Below are 21,491 nucleotides of genomic sequence, written 5' to 3'. Positions count from 1 at the left end.
AACATATGTATATATATAACTGATTCATTTTGTTGTGAAGCTGAAACTAACATACCATTGTAAAGCAATTATACTCCAATAAAGATGTTAAAATGAAACAAAAAAAAAGAACATTTAAGAAAAGTTAAATCTTTACAGTTACCAGAACATAGCAAGATATTTCTTGGTCTGTCTCATTTTGTGTATTTGATCATTATGATAAAAAATATATGCTTTTAAAACTCCATTACAAATTTGGTCAATACATAAAGAATAATACAACTATATTATAGATCTGTTTCTCAACAGCTGCATCATGAACATAAGCTATTGCTAATAGCATGATTTTTGTGGTACGCGGGCCTCTCACTGTTGTGGCCCCTTCCGTTGCGGAGCACAGGCTCTGGACGTGCAGGCTCAGCGGCCATGGCTCATGGGCCCAGCCGCTCCGCGGCATGTGGGATCTTCCCGGACCGGGGCACAAACCCGTGTCCCCTGCATCGGCAGGCGGACTCTCAACCACTGCGCCACCAGGGAAACCCCTAATCAGCATGTTTTAACAATATATTTATTCTTTAAGAAAGACAATTTTACTGCTTCATCCTTATCTCTGCATTTTTATTTGCCATATGTGTATATCCAAGTAGAGAATAAATTAAAATTGGCTAAATATTTTTTGGGATCTAACATGTTTTCTTTTCCTGGAAGACAGTCTCAATACAATGAAGAGGCAGCAATTTCTACTCCTAATAAATGCTTAACAATCTTTTGATATTTTAAAAGATAGGTAATGAAATACTGAGTGATTAACTGAAAACTAAAACTGGGTTTGACAGGAATACTTCATTAGCACAGATTAAGATAAGAAGCCCATAATCAAGCTTGGCTTATATTTTCAGTTAAAAGTAAACTAGAAAAGGAACATAAAGAGTTGAGTATCTATAGGCAACATTTCCAAAGACCAGGATCATTTTAAAAATAAAAACAAACCAAGTTAACATGTTATACAAAGGAAGATATTCTGATAGAATTAATAAATAGATTAATACAGAAAAAAAGTACATGTGCCAAGCTTTATTTACCTGTGAAAAAGAAATCCATATTTTCTTTTCTGCAAACAAGATTACTTTAAAAAATACTTTCCCGGAGCATTCTTACTTTCAAAATAACTAAACTTTTTCATTAAAATGTATAGAATATAATTTTTTAGAAGGAAATGCATCTAACCTTGTAATTTTGATTCAATTCCATCTTTGCTCAATCCAGATGCAAAACCTATATAAGTTATGACAATTTATTAAAAATAAAATACAATGAGATGAATTCATCTTTATAAGCTCACTTTACACCCCAGTTAACTAGAAAAGAGTAATCTAACTCAATCTTAAATAGAAGAAAAAAGTAGCTTAAAGTTAAAACAAGGCTTAAACATCTATAGAAAATAAACACTGTTGTGAAATCCTTTCAATATCAATTGGCTATCTCTTGTTATTTTTATTGTATAACAGTGACCAGGAATACTACATGTATTTTTTTTCCTTAGAGGTCTGAAAGTTTTGAACCTATGTGTATTAGAATGGTATTATAACACGTCAGGTTTTAATTTGATATTCTGCAATCCCAAGCATTTTTATTTTATAACCTGTACCACATGAAAGAACCCTCTAGAAGCAACATAACCATATGTGTGCTAGCTTTAGAAGCAAGAAGAAAATTCCAGCAGCAACAGTATTACTATATACTTTGATTTGAACACCAGTTCAGACAAAATTCAAAATTTCTTTTTGACTTTAACTTATTTTAAATAATTTTAGGCGTTTAAAAAATTTTTGAGAGAATTTTTTTCTAAAAGATCTATTTTTAATGGTGTTGATTTCTAACCTTATTAAAAGACTAGAAGTAAAACAGATAAATATTTCTCACATTTCTCTACTCTTGCTCTAACTGTATTTGTTATAATTGTTTTTACTTCTGCTAACTATTAGTTTCTATAATCTATTCTGTGACTTATTAATATAAAGTAGGCCCAATTGGCTTGATAAAGTTACTACTCTTCAAAATCAAAGTAACAAACCATAATGAGATGGATTTTTCAAGGTTCTGATATAAAGCAAGGTTGATCGTATCCATTCCAAAGCAATATTCACATCTGTGATGGTATGCAATACTATCTCCGCATTTAAATGCTCAATAAGATGTCTGTGCAAACTAATGAAAAAAAAACCTTTTCATTAGTAATATATATTTCAATGCCATACAACTGTTACTTGTTTAGAATAATATTTGAATAATTCAATAATTTAATTGAATAATATTGTTACTTTAATAATTCATGAAAGTTAACTTAATTTTCAAAAATATGACAAAACTGTAAAATGTCAGTTTAACTTTTAAAAACATTATAGATTTCTCTCTACTCCATGGATCTAGAAGACATTATTGCTTTAAAAAAGGGTGGGGAGTGGATTACATCCTATTTTCCCCAAAAGTATTATAATCAAACACTTTACTAAAAGGTTGCCTGTCTCCTACTATTATGCAAATTTTAAAGATGTAAAAAGATGTGAAAATTACATTCCTCCCATTACTAATTTGGCCTTTTATAACAAGGATACATGCAACTGCATGCTAAGAAGCATTGCTGAACAAAGATATTACACTGTCTCTTTTTTAACTATTAAATTTCTTAAAAGTACACACTTTCTAATTAGATTATTGAAAAGTTTCAAGAAAATCCCCTAATATATTAAAAGGAAAAATACAGCCTATATTAACATTAACTTATTAACATCTTTTGAGAATATTTTCTATATTACCTGCTTTCTACAGTGTCACTACAAGCTAGCATCTGAATATACTTCTCTTTTGTACTTAACCGAGTCATAATAACTGCAGTAGCTGTAGTGTCAAACTGGAAGGGAAAAAAAAAAGAAAACAGAGAAATTTAGTAAAGAAAAGCACATGTTGATACCAGTCTTCTTCAATAACTCAAGATTTTCATTTTATATTAAACAGTTCCCTGTCTTAAACAACAGGTCAAGAAGGCCTTAAAAATGCTTCTGAATTTGAATATTAACTGAAAATTTGACTTAAAAACCTTCCAAGAGTATAGATGTAAAAGTACCACTTTGGTTTCAATGTAACATAATTTTGGCAGTAGTAATATCAAAACAAACTTAGGTAACTGGTTAAAAGCTGTAACATTCGGGGCAATTTATTTATAATCTAATTTATCCTATAATAATTATAAATTTGTATGACACAATATTTTGATATTCTTTGAAAAGATATTCTTCTTAAATTTTCCCTTAGTACCTATATGAATGACTTCTTTATTCAAGAATTTGTCAGATTAGGCCATGTTTTATAATGCGTATGGGCTGATTTTTAATTGTCGCAATATCTTGGGACCACTGTTGGCATTTTGTGCTAGGATCCAGGGATGGTACATGTTCTGCAATGTATGACAGTCCTACACAATGAAAAACTGTCCCATCCAAAATGCCAATAGCATCCCTATTCAGAATAAAAAACAAACAAAACCCAAAATACTCAAAACCAAAAAAACTCTTTAACAGCATACACATTAATAAACCCAACCATTTATCAACCCAACCATTCAACAACCAATGGGAGCTTAGAGGGAATGAAGGGAGTATGTCTCCTTTGGTGAGACTTGTTTCACTTCTACTCCTCCATTAAAGTACATTTTCTTAGTTACATTTATGCTTAAACCTAATCTAAACGTGAAATGTTAATCTTTTGTTTAACAAAAAATACAAAATTATTTCCTTTTTTTGCTTTTTATCTTGTCTTTAAAATAAATTACAAAAAGTGAAACACTGTCACTTACTTGAGGTCGACCAGCTCTACCAATCATCTGTAGAATATCTGTTTCACTGTACTCTTCAAACATTCCTCCAGCATAATGCATTGTAGATTTTATAACTACTAGGTGAGCAGGTAAATTTACTCCCATGGCTAAGGTACTGGTAGTAACTGCATCAAAATATGGAATATTACTTTTAAGTCATATAACTTTATTGCTTCAAGTAAACATTTTCTTATAGAAGATATATTCTTATAAATGTAATAAAACTCATATATAGGAAATTTAGAATAAAAAGGAAAAAGAAAACATTACAACGTAAAATAATATATCTTAAAACCAAAAAGCTACTAATTCTTACTTTTCAAATTGCACTATGTTCAGTAAGATGATAAAGAACTAAAATTGCCAGAGAGTTTACTATAGCACATATATGTATGGATAGTTATATAATTTTAGATTCTTGGAAGAAAAGCAGAAATGAGTCAGAATACCTGAGCTTTCTCTTTTTCCAAAAGATCTTATAATATTCACAAGAATACGTTTTACTTACAAAGAACCGGTAGATCTCCAACAGTAAAAGCTCCTTCAACTACTTTTCTATCTGACAGCTCCATACCAGCATGATGATAAGCAACACCATGTATTAAGATATCTATAAAAGAAATATATCATCTGTTATGTACTGTTGATATTTCATCAGTAATTGGTTCTTTTTATCTATAGCTGAAAATACTATTCAAAAATTATCTCTAAACCTACCTCTCAGTTTTGAATCTCTTATGGAATATGCACACTTATGTAACCTATTTTAAAAAACACAAAATTATTGAGTTATTCCCATTAACATCAAAACTCTTAGTGTATTAGTTAATTATTTTGAAGATTACAGATATCAAAATATTTTCACAACATCATTTTTTGAAAACCATCTTTAAGAAGCAGAGAATATCTAACTTTCATACTGACAGTCCCTAATTTATAACTAAGAAAAAAAAACCTAAATAATCCAATTTTAAAAAGGGCAGAGGACCTGAATAGACATTTTTTTCAAAGATGACATCCAAATGGACAGCAGAACAAGAAAAGGTGCTCAACATCACTAATCATCAGGGAAATGGAAATCAAAACCACAATGAGATATACCCTCACACCTGTCAGAATGGCTATTATCAAAAAGACAACAAATAAGTGTTGGTGAGGATGTGGAGAAAAGGGAATCCTCATGCACTATTGGTGGGAATGTAAATTAATGCAGCCACTATGGAAAACAATATGGAGATTCCACAAAAATTTTAAAATAGAACTACCATATGATCCAGCAATTTCACTCCGAGGTGTTTATCCAACAAAAACAAAACCACCAATTCAAAAAGACATATACACCCCTATGTTCATTGCAGCACTATTTACAATAGCCATGATATGGAAGCAACCTAAGTGTCTAACAATAGATGAATGGATAAAGAAGATGTGGTACTTGCGTGTGTGTGTGTGTGTGTGTGTGTGTGTAAAATATTACTCAGCCATAAAAAAGAATGAAATCTTGCCATTTGTGACAACTGGATGAACCTACAGGGTATTATGCTAAGTGAAATAAGTCAGACAGAGAAAGACAAATAAATGAAATAAGTCAGACAGAGAAAGACAAATACCACATGATTTCACTTGTGTGGAATCTAAAAAACAAAACAAATGAACAAACATAAAATAAAAACAGAGTCATAGATACAGAAAACAAACAGGTGGTTGCCAGAGGGGAGAGAGGTGGGTGGAGGAAAGAAATGGGTGAGGGAGATTAAAAGGAACAAACTTCCAGTTATGAAATAAATGAGTCATGGGTACAAAATGTAGAGTGTGGGAATATGGTCAATAATTATATAATATCTTGCATAGTGACAGATTGTAACTAGACTTATCATGGTGATCATTTTGAAATGTATGGAAACACTAAATCACTGTGTTGTGTAATAGGAACTAACACAGTGTTGAAGGTCAATTATACTTCAAAAATGAACAAATTCATGGAAAAAGAGATCAGATTTATGGTTACCAGAGGCAAGGGGTTGGGGGGTGGGGAGGGGCAACTGGATGAAGGAGTCAAAAGGCACAAACTTCCAGTTATAAGATAAATAGGTACTAGGGATACAATGTACAACATGATAAATATAATTAACACTGCTGCATGTTACATATAAAAGTTGTTAAAAGAGTAAATCCTAACAGTTCTCATCACAAGTGAAAAACATCTCTATTCCTTTAATTTTGTATCTATATGTATGGATGATGAATATGCACTAAACTTATTGTGGTAATCATTTCATGCTATATGTAAGTCAAATCTTTATTCTGTACACCCTAAACTTATACAGTGCTATATGTCAATTATATCTCAAAAAAACTGGGGAAAATAGGGAAATAAATAATTATAAATAAAATCACAAAAAAAAAAAAAAGAGAGAAAAATACCCCCAAAGGCTCAGGAAACATTTTCACAATGAGAATGCTACCAATTAACTTCCTGAAGTTAACTAAAATTTTTTAAAATATAGAAATATTTTTTAAGTTAAATGCATGATACAACACAAAAATTATTTTTAAAAAAGCTAAAGAAACCAGAGTACACAAAAAGTTGGGCATGTTAGACAAGTTTAGAAACCTTAGTAACAGAATCTGGGGTTTATGGGCAAAAAGAAATCTTGTGGGAGCTGCTAGAATGTGACTGGTTAAAGGGGAATTGACATAAGCAGCAGTCTCTTCCTCTAGTCTATAGCAACTCAAAATGGCATTCCACTCCTTTTCACTTATGCTTTTCTCAGGGAATGAAGTAAAAGCCGAACATACAAATGAGAATCTATTCAACTGTTTATTGTGCCTGAGTAACAGACTGACCGTGATATATGATAAATATTCTCTAGAGTATAAAACAAAGAGGTAGGTAGAAAGAAATCTATGTTATTGTTATCTTGATAGCATTAATTTCACATTTTCCCTTTCTGTCTACCTCTTAGACCTCATGTACTTTTTTGGCTATAAGCTCTATTTTGGTTTCTCTTTCTCTGGCTCTCTACTGTATCTTATTGTTTAATCATGCTTTGCTGATGTTTGTAACAAAAGCTGCACCACAGAGAGTTTTTATCTTATGGCTGTAACTAAGGAGATCAAGTTAAATCCTTAAAGCAGAAGTAAAATTATGAAAATAGTATATACAGCATGGATAGGTGGCTGCATATGTAATTCTTTAATGCACTAAATGACTAGAGATCCACCCTTTTAGTGGATAGAAAGTCAAATGTCAGAAAGCCAAAGTGGTATCCTCTAGGTTTGGTACACATCTTTGGTTGAAAAGTAACCAGAGGTGTAGCCACAGGGTAGACTGTAATTGGAAAGCTGATCTGATCCAAAGTGAAGAAAAGTACATCCCCCACCGTAGAAAATTAGTCAGAAAAATCAGTATCTGCTCATATCCACATGTAATGATCTAATCCAACTTTGGTTTGAGGTCTACCACTAAACTTATTTATTTATTTCCAAAAACTATTAATAATAAGCTAATAGTAGTAGTAAGCATGTGCTGGCACTCTGCTGAGTCTTGCTAAGATTGGGGGGTAAATAAGATGACCATGAGTCCTTCTTTCCTCAAGACGTTTACAATCTAAGGAATAGAACAGATATTAAATAACAATTAAACAAAAGCATATTTATTATAATTATAGTAAGTTTTATGAAATAAAAATATAGGGTGCCTGTAAAAGCAAATAAAGGGACACTAAGAATCATGGAAAACTTCTTAAGAAACTGATATTAAAGGTGAGACTTGAAGGATGAATAAGAGGTAAAAAACAATTCTGGGCAAAGAAAATATGATTCAGGAAAGCTCTGTGTAGGATAACAGTTTGGTGTATTCACAGAACACATTATACAGGGTATTGCAGGCGATATTAAGTATTTAGGATTTTAGCCTAATGACAAGAAACTATTAAAGTGTTTTAGGCAGAAAAATGACATGTTTAGATTTGTAATTTTAAACAATCACTCTGCTATGAATATAACAGATTAAAGTGGAATAAGAGTGTGTTTGTGGTCATCAGATAAAAGGCAAGAGATTAATAATTACTTGAATGGGGAAGGTGGCAGTGCTGATGAAGATAAAATGATATATTTGAGATATATTTACAAGTAAGAATAGACAGGACTTGGTAATTCATTGCCTATGGGGAAGAAGGTAAAGGAGATGTCAATGACAGGTTTCTGCATGAGCAACTAGGGAGATGATAAATAATCAGGATGGGGAACACTGGAGGAGGAACTGACTTGAGAAAAAGAACCAAGGTTCTCTTTTGGACATACTGAGTTTGACATGCCCACAGATATACAATTGGAGATGTCAGGCAGGTGGATGGTAGACCTGGAGCTCAGAATGGAGGTCTGTGTTGGAGCTGTAAATTTGTAAATTCACAGACATATATAAATATGTGTATACATACATTCTTTGAACCATGTGATAATGAGACTCAAATACCTAGGAGTGTAGCATTAGAAAGAATGAACCTTGGATAGAACCCCTAGAATGTTAACATTTAAGAATCAGGTATTATAAGTGAAAAGGGACTGAGAATGAGTAGAAAGCAAAGTAGCAAGAAACATGGTAGAAATGATCATGGAAACACAGAGTCTGGAATTTTTTAATTGGGTGGGAGTGGTCAAATGTGTTAGAAGCTCCTGAGAGATCAATTAACAAGATCAGCTTTAGTAAAAGATTACAACAGATACTGGATTGAAAGTGAGTAAAAAATTGAAGACAGCAATATGAATAATCTTTCAAATCTGGCTATGAAATAAAGAAGACAGGATCACAGTTGCATTAAGATTCATTGTCTTAATCATCCAACTTACTTTTATCCTTATTTTACAGATGAGGAAACTAAGGCTTAGAGAGGTCAAGTAACTTGAAAAGGTCAACCCAGTTTTCTCATCTCATCTAGGTTATCCCTAAAAGTCTTTCTACCTACAAGAAAAAAATTTAAAATATACCTCTGTTTCTGTTCCACAGTCATAATAAATTTCGCATCTTTCACAAGAACAAAAGCAGCCTGTTGCACACCTTTCCTTGTTGCACAAAACTGAAAATGAATGAATAATTTTTGTATTAATCATATTAAAAACTGAACATTACACTAAAAAATAAGCAACCAACAAACCATACCACAAGTGTGGGTTTCTGATCAGAGTACGTTTGTATAACACCGGCAACTTTGTAGTTGAGGGTTAAATCAAACTTAAATTCGGTTTGGTTATTACTGCAGGGAAATCCAAGGACCACTTTCTCAAGTTTCACTGGTCTATGTCCCTCATCCATTTTCAGACATACAGCAGATCTTTCACCATCTGAAAGCCATTCTGCAATCTTTAAATGACAGAAACATACACATTAAATTTTTTTCTAGTAAAGTTTTATGGCTAAAAAGCCCAATTATAGTTCACTTTAAAGTCAAGTTTAAAAATATTTAGTCAAGTAGTCTTTTTCAACATTACATATTCTAGTGACACTGTTCTATTGATATATTGGTAAATATTTTCAATAACAGTGGTTCAAGATTATACCCACTTTTAACATGGTAAACTTCCAATTAATTATTATTATTTTGTTTTATTTTCCTCCTAAGAGTCTAAAGTAAAATTAAAATTAATTTCAACAGAGAAGTCAAATTTCTCACTAGCACTGTAACTTCTTTGCTATTTTTCAGAATGATGCCCAGATATGGCTGACACTTCTTTTGTGTTATCCTAAATATTAGCTGAAGAGTAGCAAAGTAATGATTGGCTTAGACTGGCAAAGGCTGACAACTTTTTTAAACAAAGAACAAATAAACACTGAGAGATGGCAGTGCCAAAAGCACATTTCAGATTCAATGCTAGAGTCCTTAGTTAATTTCTGGAGCTGTGGAGAGCCATCCTTAACTTCACATAGCCTGGTTAGTAATCAGGCTTCCATGCCCTGCTATGAAACTGATTGTTTCTTTGACAGGAAGATAAATTAATGAGTTTTTAATGGCACAGGAAGGAAATATTAAAACATTTTCAAGGCTCTCATGGGTAGGGATGAGAACAAGAATTTACAGTTTGAGCAGAGCAGAAGGCAAAGGTTGAAGGCCTTAACTCAGGGGAAAACTGAGGTAGAGGACTTGTAGAAAGAGACAGAGAGATAGCATTCACAGAAGTAGTGATTATCACAAAGGGGAAGAGAGTTTCAAGAATTACAGAGTATTGATATTTTGTAACTGCTTACAAATAAATAAGAAAAGTTTAGTATCCCAATGTGAAAAAAGGGTTAAGTCTATGACCTTGCAGGTTGCAAAAAAAGAACTTAAAATAGTTGACAAATATATTAATATTTACTTCAGTAGTAATCAATGCAGTACAAAATTTTAAAATAAGGTACCATTTCAAATAACAAATTTGAGAACTATTTAAAAGTAATAATAACAATAATAATTTCATTATTATACTATCCAGCATTAGAATACAGAGAAATGGCTGATGGTAGAGGTATAAATGAATATAACATTTATTGAAAGCACTGTGTTCTTAGTTTTATATACCCTTTGACTCAGTTATTCTACTTTAACAGACCATCCTAAGGAAATAAATGTGATGTTTTCTTAGATATAATTTCAAGACTATTTACAATAGCAAAAAATGGAAACAATCTTCCACCATTAAGGTATTAAATAAATTACAATAAAACCACAAAAAATTGTATTAAAGAAGAGTAGTTAATAACATGGAAACATTTGTAGCTAACATGCAAGTCATAAAAGTGTATGTATATTATGATTCCATCAATACATCTAGAAGGACAAATGCTGGGGTTTTTTTAATTTACACATACTTTAAAATTTTCTCTATTATTCTTGAATATAAACAAAACAAGTAGTCATTTTAAGAACAAAAAGGATTAACTGTGCTAAACTAAAGATAAAGGCAAAATTTTACATTGGATTAGAGAATACTGTACAACAGCTTTTGTGGAAACAATTTCTAAGAATTAGCTGGGGGAAAAGTCATATTACAGTAGGCTGAGAAGTAAATAGGAGTAAGAAAGCAGAGTGAAATTGTACTACTTTTCAAGTTTGCCAAAAAACTGAAGAAGAAAATTAGGACATGTGTTTGTTATAGAAAATATAATACTGTACAATTATTTCTTTACATGTTCATGTACCCTATTAACCATGAGATCCTCTTCAAGAGCAGGGTCTATATGTTTTCACTTTTGCATCTATCATTAGTGCTTACCACAATTCCAGGCACATAGAATTGGGGGTAACATAACACCTCATATTATGAAGTGTCTAAAACCCATGAAAGTATGACTTTTAGATACTATTAAACAATAGACTTGCACCAAACATATTTTATTAAGCCCAATCAACCAAATTTTATGGCCTTAATGCTGTCATACCTATGAGATCTAACCATAACTTTCCACGATATACCTTTCCTATTAAATTGGTTAGGTGATTTACAGAAAAAAAAAAAAACTCACTTTTCTCTAAGATTAAATATTTCACTAAGTCATAAAAAATTCTGATAGACTAAAATTCTAACTTACATCCTCAGCATTTGGAATTGTTGCAGATACAGCTACAAATCTCATTGGAATAATACTGCTGGTATTTTCTACAGCATGAGATAAAAACTGCACAGTTTTCATTCTGCTGACTACAACTTCAAGAGTTGGTCCACGATTTTCATCTTTTACAACGTGTATCTGAGAAAAAAATTAAGACTCATTAGCTATAAAAATAAAAATCTATCTAGTCAATTAAAATGTAAAACAATATTAAACACTCTTTCTTAAGAAAATAAGCATTTTCCACTTGAAGGGATAAAGCAAACATAGAGTTTGGTTGAAAATGTCTTGTTTCTTTATATCCATTCAAATCATCTCTTCATGTTTATCTCTGAAAGTGAATAAAGCGTTCACTACCTCATCAATGAGAAACAATCGAACCAGTTGGACCAAAGAGTTGTCTCTCCATTTCCTAGTCATGCTATCCCATTTTTCCTAGAGAAAAAATGCAAGTGGTTTAACATGATAAGGAATTATAATAAGTATTATTAAGATGTTGGTAAAAATTTTAACATGACTTGTTACAAATGATGGGCAATATTTTAGTTGATGTCTTAAAATTATCCCAAAAGATACTTAAAGATTTTTAAAATTTTAAAGAATTTTGATAATCATGTGTTTAAAAAATTGAACTCCCATTTATTTTTTAAGTTTAATCAAAAATATTCAAAAGTATAGTCTAATTACCCTTTCTAAGCTCTACCAAGGTCCTCCTGCTACAATACATAATATTTGGATAAAGAATACAAGCAATAAGTATGATTACAAATCATCCACAATAACAAACTGCCTATTCATATCTTTTGCCTATTTACTCCATTTGGTTGTTTGTCTTTTACTTAATTAATTTGTTAGTATTCCGTATGTACCCTGAATACTAGTACGTATTGTTTGTTTGCTTCACATTGCAAATATAGTCTTCTACTTTGTATTTTCTTTTAACTTTTTTCCATGGTGAAGAGAAAGAGATATTTGCTAATAAACCAAGGAAATAATAAAATATAAGCAACACCTACTGGAGTTGTCATAATAATATGGGCTTGCTGAATCTCAAATAAGTCATCCATTACTGTATCTCCAGTGAGTTCTTTACAGTTCAATCCTATTGGTCCAAATTTTTCTTTCCAATCATCAAAACGCTGACTACACAGGGCTTTTATTGGTGCCACTACAACAATATAAGATATTTATTTTAAATATCAGTGCAATTTAAAAATTATTTTCACAAATAGTTAATAAAGTTAGCACACATCTAGGTGCTGCCTAGTATTTATAAATTAAAAATTAACAATATAAACATATTATTTAGAACTATAAAAGTAATCACCAAACAGAACTAAAAATAGAAAAAGAAGTGATTCCTCAGGAGATTGTAACTAAGAATGAAGAAAGGTAGGGTGGAAATTATCACCCTTTGTGATCACTGATTTTTTTAACCATGTGTATAAATTATTTTGATGAAAAAAATTTTAATATATACCTATAAAAAGAGAATAGAGGTTCCTATGGAAATTTCTCAGATTACAAAATGTTTGATTCTATTTGTTCATCTTCCCTGTCCTTTTAAAAATAAACATGTAAAGGCCAAATTCTCAATTCCAATACTATTTTTATTTGTAAATCTGGGAAAATGTGTTTTGAATTTAATGTTAACAGATAAGACCAAATGTGACATGTCTTTATTTTAAAAGTATGGAAAACCAAATAATAATTCTTATGTCTTGAATTTGAACTTATTTCTTACTTTTACCTCAATGGTTTATCATTATTATAATTAATTATCACTCGTTCAATATACAAATACTTACTGTAAACAATTTTAATGTTCGACCATGGCAATGGTACTTCCATTAACAATCTTGTTATAGCTAGCTCAAACAATACAGTTTTCCCCGAACCAGTTGGAGCACAAATCACAAAATTCCTATCTGTATAAAGAAGCTAAAAAATAAAATTTAATCAACCATAGAATATAAAGAAATTTTCAATTCTCAATTTGTTAGAAAATATGCCTTAAGAAGACTCTATGGAATAATAGTTCAAACATCTTTACCTCTAAACTTATTAAAATTATAAGCTGGCTCTACGTCTATCACCCTCAAAAAATAAAACTATTAATAATTTATCATCTTGTTTGGTCAAAGTAATATGCTAGATAGACCTAGAAGAAAATAATTTCTTTAGCTTCCAGAAAAATTGTTATAAATCTAATAAATATAAACAACCCACCTATGAAAATTACATGCATTCATTTAACAAACATTTTTTGAGCTCTTATAATGTACCAGTCACTGAGTGTAGCACTGAAGACAAAAAGATGAATGTGATCTAGTCTCTGCCCTTAGAGAGCACACAATCTAGTAAGAAAAGGCAGATAAGTAAATAATTAAACAAAATACTTACATCATCAAAGGCTTTGGACTGTATATAGTTGAAATATGGGAATTCTTTGAAAATACTTCTAAATTTTGCCGCTGAGAATAATATTAAGGAGTTAAATATTTCAGAATTTTAAAAATCAGTTACTCTTAACTTAAAAATTAAGTTAATATTGACTTTGACAATATTTAATGATGATGCTTAATACTTGCTATTTTATCATAAGAAAGGAATTAACAGATATAGAAGGAAGCACCGAGATGGCAACATACGAGGCTCCTGAACTTCCATCCTCCCATGGATCCACTGAACAAACAACTACACGTGGAGCAATTCCCTCTGAGAGAAATCCCCAAACTTGCTGAATGATTCCTTTACAACAGATGAATGAGAAAATACCTACATCAAAATGGGTGGGAAAGGCTGAGAAACTCTTGCCATAAATCCCACTCCTGGCACATCACCATACAATTGGGAAGAAACCTCCAACTCCCAGATCCTCCCTGAGGAGCAGAGGGTTTGGACCACACACCTAGTGCCCCAATTTTTAAGGCTCCTGCCTGAGGGATGGGCTCTCAGAACACCCAGTTCTAGAAGCCAGAAGGGCTTGCATTTATAAGCAAAGAAAATAAGCATCTTTTAAATGGGCACAGGAACATCCCACTACCCCCACAGGTATACATCCAGGCTCAGTGCAGAGGGGGCAGGCAAAAATGCCCATCTTCAGTTTCTCCCTGAAAGGAATTTTATTGCATACTTTCTCAGCTGCTGCCTGAAGTTCTAGCTTCTAATCAACCTGCATCTAGGTGCTGACTGACTGCAATCCTCCCCTTTGGGACACTGATGGATCTTGGCACACCCTTAACTTCTGTGAGCCACTAAGAACAAAGGCAGAGGCTTGGATAATCACAAAGGTTTGACAGGTAACTAAGAGCCCAGACCAGGTTGACTGGAAAGGTTCATCTCTTATACCAGACCAATCTCTCAAGACTGGGGAGGTACCTGTTTTGTCTAACGTTCAGAGACCAAGACAGAAAGTCAAGAAAAATGAAGAAACAGGGGAATATGTTTAAAAAATAAATAAATAAATAAATCTCCAGAAACTGAATTTAATGAAACAGAGACAAGTGATTTACCTGATAGTTCAAAATAACACATAAAGATGCCCATCAAGGTCAGGAAAGCAATGCATGAGCAAAATGAGAATTCCAACAAAGTCATATAAAATATTAAAAAGTACCAAACAGAAATCATAGAGCTAATGAACAGAATAACTGAACTGAAAATTTCAATAGAAGGTTTCAACAGAAGACAGATCAACTGAAAGAAAGGATTAGTGAACTTGAAGACAGGGCAGTGGAATTAATGCAATCACGGGAGCAAAACGAAAAAAAAAGAGTGAGAAAGAGTGAAAGCAGCTTAAGGAACTTATGGGACACCATCAAGTGGACCAATATACACATTATAAGGGTTCCAGAAGAAAAAGAGATAAAGGGGAAGAAAGCTTATTTAAAGAAATAATGGCTGAAAACTATCCTAGCCTGGGGAAAGAAACAGACATCCAGATCCCAAAATCCCAGAAATTACTAAAGAAGGTGAATCTCAAGAGACCCACACTGAAACTCACAGTAATTAAATTGCCAGAAGTTAAAGACAAAGAGAGAACCTTAAAAGCAGCAAGAAAAAAGCAACTTGCTACATACAAAGGAATTCCCATAAGATTGAGTGAATATTTCAGCAAAAACCTTGTAGACCAGATTGTGGAATGATATATTCTGGGTGCTGGAAAAAAAACTGCCAACTAAGAATATTTTACTTGGCAAAGCTGTCCTTCAGAATTGAAGGAAAAATAAAGAGTTTCCTAGACAAACAAAAACTGAAGGTGTTCATCACTAGACCGTTTTACAAGAAATGCTAAAGGAAGTTCTTTCAAGCTGAAATGAAAGGATGCTAATTAGTAACAGGAAAACATATAAAAGTACAAAACTCACTGATACAGGTTGATACATAGTTGCATTCAGAATACTCTAATATTGTAATGGTGGTAGTTAATCACTTATAACTGTAGTATAAATGTTAAAAGACAAAAGTACTGTATCTATAATAATTTATTAATGGCGACACAATATTAAAAGATACAAATTGTGACATTAAAAACATAAAATGTGAGGGCTTCCCTGGTGGCGCAGTGGTTGAGAGTCTGCCTGCTGATGCAGGGGACATGGGTTCGTGCCCCAGTCTGGGAAGATCCCACATGCCGCGCGGAGTGGCTGGGTCCGTGAACCGTGGCCACTGGGCCTGCGTGTCCGGAGCCTGTGTCCTGCAACGGGAGAGGCCGCAGCAGTGAGAGGCCCATGTACCGCAAAAAAAACCCCATAAAATGTGAGAAGGTGAATGTAAAATTGTAGAGCTTTTGTACGCATTCAAAGTTAGTTTTATCAGCTCAAAAGAGACTGTTAAAACTGTAAGATTTTTTTATGCGAGTCTCAAGGTAACTACAAAACAAAACTCTACAGTTGATACACAAAGATAAATAAAAAGAGTAAGAACATACCACTACAGAAAATCATCAAATCACAAAGGAAAAGAGCAAGAGGAGAAGAAAGGAGCAACGGAACTACAAAACATCAGAAAACAATAAAATAACAACAAGTCCAACCTATCAATAAATACTTTAAATGTAAATAGACTAAATTTTCTAATCAAAAGTCATAAAGTGGCTGAATGGATTTAAAAAAACAGGACTAAATTATTTGCTGCCTATAAGAGATTCATTTCAGCTTTAAAGACCCACAAAGAAAGTAAAGGGATGGAAAAAGATATTCTATACAAGTGGAAATCAGCAGAAAGTAGAGGTAGCTCTACTTACATCAGACAAAATAGACTTGAAGCCAAAAACTGTAATAAGAGACAAAGAGGTCATTATAATTATATAATCCTCCATTGGGAGGATACAGCAACTGTAAATACTTATGCATCCAACATTGGAACACCTAAATATATAAAACAAATATTAACAGACCTGAACATAGAAATAGACAGCAATACAATAATAGTAGGGGGCTTCAAGACCCCACTTTCAATAATGGATAGATCATCCAGAAAGAAAATCAATAAGGAAACATCGGACTTAAACTATACCTTACACCAGATGGCTCTAACAGATATACACAGAGCATTCCCTTCAGCAGCAACAGAATGCACATTCTTCTTAAGTGCACATGGAACATTCTCCAGGAAATATCATATGTTAGGGCACAAAACAAGTCTTAAGTTTTAAAAGAAGACTGAAATCATATCAAGCATCTTTTCCAACCACAATAGCATGAAACTAAAAATCAATTAAAAGAAGAAAACTGGAAAATTCACAAATATATGGAGATTAAACAACATGCTCCTGAACAACTATTAGGGTCAAAGAAGAAATCAAAAGGGAAATCAAAAACATACCTTGAGACAAATGAAAATGGAAACACAACATACCAAAACTTTTGGGATGCAATAAAAAGCTGTCCTAAGAGGGAAGTTTATAGTGATAAGTACAAAAATGAAGAAAAATGAAATATCACAAATAAACAACCTAACTTTACATCTCAAGGGACTGGAAAAGGAGGAACAAAGTAAGTCCACAGTTAGTAGAAGGATAAAATAACAAAGACTGGAGCAGAAATAAATAAGAGACCAGAAAAACAATAGAAAAGATCAATGAAACAATGAGCTGGGTCTTTTTGAAAAGATTAACAAAATTGACAAAACTATAGCTAAGATAACTAAGAAAAAAAGTAGAGATGATTCAAATAAATAAAATCAGAAATGAAAGAGGAGAAAACACAACTGATAAGACAGAAATACTAAGGATCATAAGAGACTACTATGAACAATTATATGCCAAAAAGTAGATAATCTAGAAGAAAAGGAAAATTCTTAGAAACAAGAACCTATCAAGGCTGAATCATGAAGAATAGAAAATCTGAGCAGATCAATTACTAGTAAGGAGACTGAATCAGTAATCAAAAATTTCCCAACAAAGTCCAGGACCAGATAGCTTTACTGGTGAATTTACCAAATATTTTAAAAGAATTAATACCAATCCTTCTCAAACTCTTCAAAAAACTAAAAGAGAAAGGAATGCTTCTAAACTCATTTTATGAGGCCAGCATTCCACTGATACCAAAGCCAGATAAGAAAACCATAAGAAAAGAAAATTACAGGACAATATCCCTAATAAACATAGATGCAGAAACTTCAACGAAATATTATGAAACTGAATTCAACAGTACATTAAAAGGATCATACCCCATGATCAAATGGAATTTATTCCTGGGATATAGGATGGTTCAACATCCACAAATCAATCAACATGATATACTGCTTTAACAAAGCAAAGAATAAATATCATATCATCTCAATAGATGAGGAAAAAGCATATGACAAAATACAGCATCTTTTCATGATAAAAACTCTCAAGAAACTGGGTACAGAAGGAATACACTTCAACATAATAAAGGCTGTATATAACAAGCTCACAGCTAACATTCATACCCAATTATGAAAAACTGAGTTTTTCCTCTGAGGTCAGGAACAAGACAAGGATGTCCATTCTTGCCACTTTTATTTAGCATAGTATTAGATATCCTAGACACGGCAATCAGACAACAAAAAAAAAAAAAAAGAAAGAAAGAAAAGGAATCCAAATTGGAAACAAAGAAGTATAACTGTTTCTATTTCCAGGCGACAAGAAACTATATATAGAAAAACCAAGACTCCACACAGACCAAAACAAAACAAAACAAATAAACAAATTTAAAAAACTGTTACAACTAATAAACAAATTTAGTTAAGTTGCAGAATACAAAAACTATATACAAAAATCAGTTGTATTTCTATACAGTAACAATGAAATATCAGAAAGAAAAATGAGGCAAATAATCTCATTAACAACAGCATCAAAAAGAATAAATACTGAGGAATAAATTTAACCAAGGATGTAAAAGATCTGTAAACTGAAAACTATAAGACATTGATGAAAGAAACTGAAGACACAAATTAATGGAAAGATATTTCATATTCATGGATTCAAAGGATTAATATTGCTGAATGTCCACACTACCCTAAATGATCTACAAATTCAATGCAATCCCTATCCAAACTCCAATTGCATCTTCATAGAAATAGAAAAAACAATCCTAAAAATCATATGAAACCACACACACACACACACACACACACACACACACACAAACAAAACAGCTAAAGCAATACTAAGAAAGAAGAACAAAGCTGGATGTAACACACTTCTTGATTTCAAACTATATTACAAAGCTATGGTACTCAAAGCAGTATGGTACCGACACTAAAAACAGACACATAGATCAATGGAGCAAAATATCCAGCCCAGAAATAAACCCATGCATATATGGTCAATTAATTTTCAACAAAGGAGTCAAGAATTGGGAAAGCATAACCATTTCAATAAATGGTGATAGGAAAACTGTATATCCACATGCGAAAGAATGAAACTGGACCCCCATCTCATACCATACACAAAAATAAACTCAAAATGGATTAAAGACTTAAACATAAGACTTGAAATCATAAAAGTCCTAGAGGAAAACAAAGAGGAAATGCTTCTTGACACTGGTCTTAGCAATGATGTTTTGGATTTGAAACCAAAAGCGAAGGCAACAAATGCAAAAATAAACAAGTGCGACTACGTCACACTAAAAAGCTATTGCACTGCAGAAGAAACCATCAACAAAATGAAAAGACAACCTATGGAATGGGAGAAAATATTTGCAAACCAAACATCCAGGGCTTCCCTGGTGGCGCAGTGGTTGAGAGTCTGCCTGCCGATGCAGGGGACATGGGTTCATGCCCCAGTCTGGGAAGATCGCACATGCCGCAGAGCGGCTAGGCCCGTGAGTCATGGCCACTGAGCCTGCACATCCGGAGCCTGTGCTCCGCAACAGGAGAGGCCACTACAGTGAGAGGCCTGCGTACTGCAAAAAAATAAATAAATAAAAATAAAAATAGGCAAAGGACTTGAATAGACATTTTCCCAAAGAAGACATACAAATGGCTAACAGCACATGAAAAGGTGCTTATCATCAGTAATCATTAGGAAAATGCCAATCAAAACCACAGTGAGTTGGCACCTAACACCTGTTAGAATGGCTATAATCAAAAAGATAAGAGATAAATGCTGGCAAGGATATGGATGAACGGAACCCTTGTACACTACTGGTAAGAATATAAACTGGTGCAGTCCTTATGGAAAACATTATGAAGTGTCCTCAAAAAATTAAAAATAGGAGTACCACATGGTCCAGCAATCCCTGGGTTATATCCAAACGAAACAAAATCAGTATCTCAAAGAAATATCTGTATAGCCACGTTCATTTCAGCATTACTCACAGTAGCCAAAGTATGGAAACAACATAACCATTAAGAAATGAACAGATAAAGAAAATATGTATACAACAGAATATTATTCAGCCTTTAGAAAGAAGGAAATTATGCCTTTTGTGACAACATGGATGAAACTGGAGAGCATTATACAAAGTGAATTAAGCCAGACAGCGAAAGACAGATCCTTTCTGTGATATCTGCATGATATCACTTATAAGTGGAAATTAAAAAAAAAAAAGTCAGACATAAAAATAGTACAATGAATGGTGGTTGCCAGGGGCTGGGGGTATGGGAGAAACAGAGGCTGGTAAAAGAGTACAAACTTTCAGCTACAAGATGAGTAATATGTGAGGATCTAATGTATAAAATGGTGAGTAGAGTTGAAAGTACTGTATTGTATAACTGAAATTTGCTAAGAGAGTTGAACTTAAGTGTTAACTGTTCTCATCCAAAAAAAACAAAAAAAAATGGTAAATATGTGAGGTGATGGATGTGTTAACTAACTCGATGGTGGGAACATTTTGTAATGTATACATTTATCAAACTATCATATTGAACACTTTAAATGTACTATAATTTTATTTGTCAATTATACCTCAGTAAAGCTGGGGTGGGGGAGGAATTAAAATTATTCCAGTCCCCAGTCACCTTCCATATTCTGAAAAGAACTTGTAAAGTCCTTATGGAGAAACAAGGTTATATAAGGGTTATACTTTGACAATTAGATCTGATAGAAGAGATGCAGAAACATATGTAAAAGTATATCAGAACTAAGAATGTAGTTTATCTTTTCCAGAGTGGTATTTTTTTCTTATTCATCTTGATGAGGCCATTTGATATTTATCTCTTCTTTACAATTCCAAATTTCATTTTTTAATTGTTGATTATGTTTCATTAGCTGATGTGTGTTGCTGCTGGTCACCTAACCCTGAATTCCTTTGTTTTTGATAATTTCGTTGTGCTAAGTGGTGGATTTAATTGCAATTATCAGCATACTGGCTCAACAAGGACTTAAATCATCCTTCCTCTAAGAAAGCTCAAAAATATTAATAGATATAAAGAATAAACTGTCCCCTCTCCAAGTTAAGAGTCTATTGCCAGTTTGGGAGATATTTGTACTTGCATGGATTCTTATTAGTCTGAATCACATTTGTCAACTACATTTATGAAACACTGTGCAGAATACTAGACTCAGAAAGCTGCAGGAAGTTGTAAATAAAGAAGAAAATGAGTTCCTGCAACTGAGGCTGTTACAATCAATTA

General features: G+C 32.7%; 1 protein-coding gene across 7 annotated transcripts in view; it reads right to left on the bottom strand.

The window, feature by feature from the left end:
* The window catches only part of HFM1 (helicase for meiosis 1), a 134,848-nt gene that overhangs the window by 89,248 nt on the left and 24,109 nt on the right, over positions 1-21,491 (bottom strand). For all 7 annotated transcript variants that reach the window (XR_009564767.1, XR_009564766.1, XM_060302908.1 and 4 more), the window contains 13 exons: positions 13,845-13,915; positions 13,250-13,382; positions 12,458-12,609; positions 11,799-11,876; positions 11,421-11,579; positions 9,015-9,215; positions 8,843-8,931; positions 4,571-4,614; positions 4,362-4,463; positions 3,833-3,978; positions 2,796-2,890; positions 2,054-2,187; positions 1,207-1,254 (listed from right to left, as the gene is read on the bottom strand). Coding sequence is in view for 5 of the 7 variants with exons in the window: in XM_060302908.1 (XP_060158891.1) it covers positions 1,207-1,254; positions 2,054-2,187; positions 2,796-2,890; positions 3,833-3,978; positions 4,362-4,463; positions 4,571-4,614; positions 8,843-8,931; positions 9,015-9,215; positions 11,421-11,579; positions 11,799-11,876; positions 12,458-12,609; positions 13,250-13,382; positions 13,845-13,915 (1,452 nt within the window). In the remaining 2 variants the exon portion in view is untranslated. The remainder of the gene's footprint in view (positions 1-1,206; positions 1,255-2,053; positions 2,188-2,795; positions 2,891-3,832; positions 3,979-4,361; positions 4,464-4,570; positions 4,615-8,842; positions 8,932-9,014; positions 9,216-11,420; positions 11,580-11,798; positions 11,877-12,457; positions 12,610-13,249; positions 13,383-13,844; positions 13,916-21,491) is intronic.

Source organism: Globicephala melas, chromosome 1 (genome assembly GCF_963455315.2).
Source record: "Globicephala melas chromosome 1, mGloMel1.2, whole genome shotgun sequence".
In the NCBI taxonomy this organism is placed as follows: Eukaryota; Metazoa; Chordata; class Mammalia; order Artiodactyla; family Delphinidae; genus Globicephala; species Globicephala melas.
This window is presented reverse-complemented; position numbering and strand designations above follow the sequence as displayed.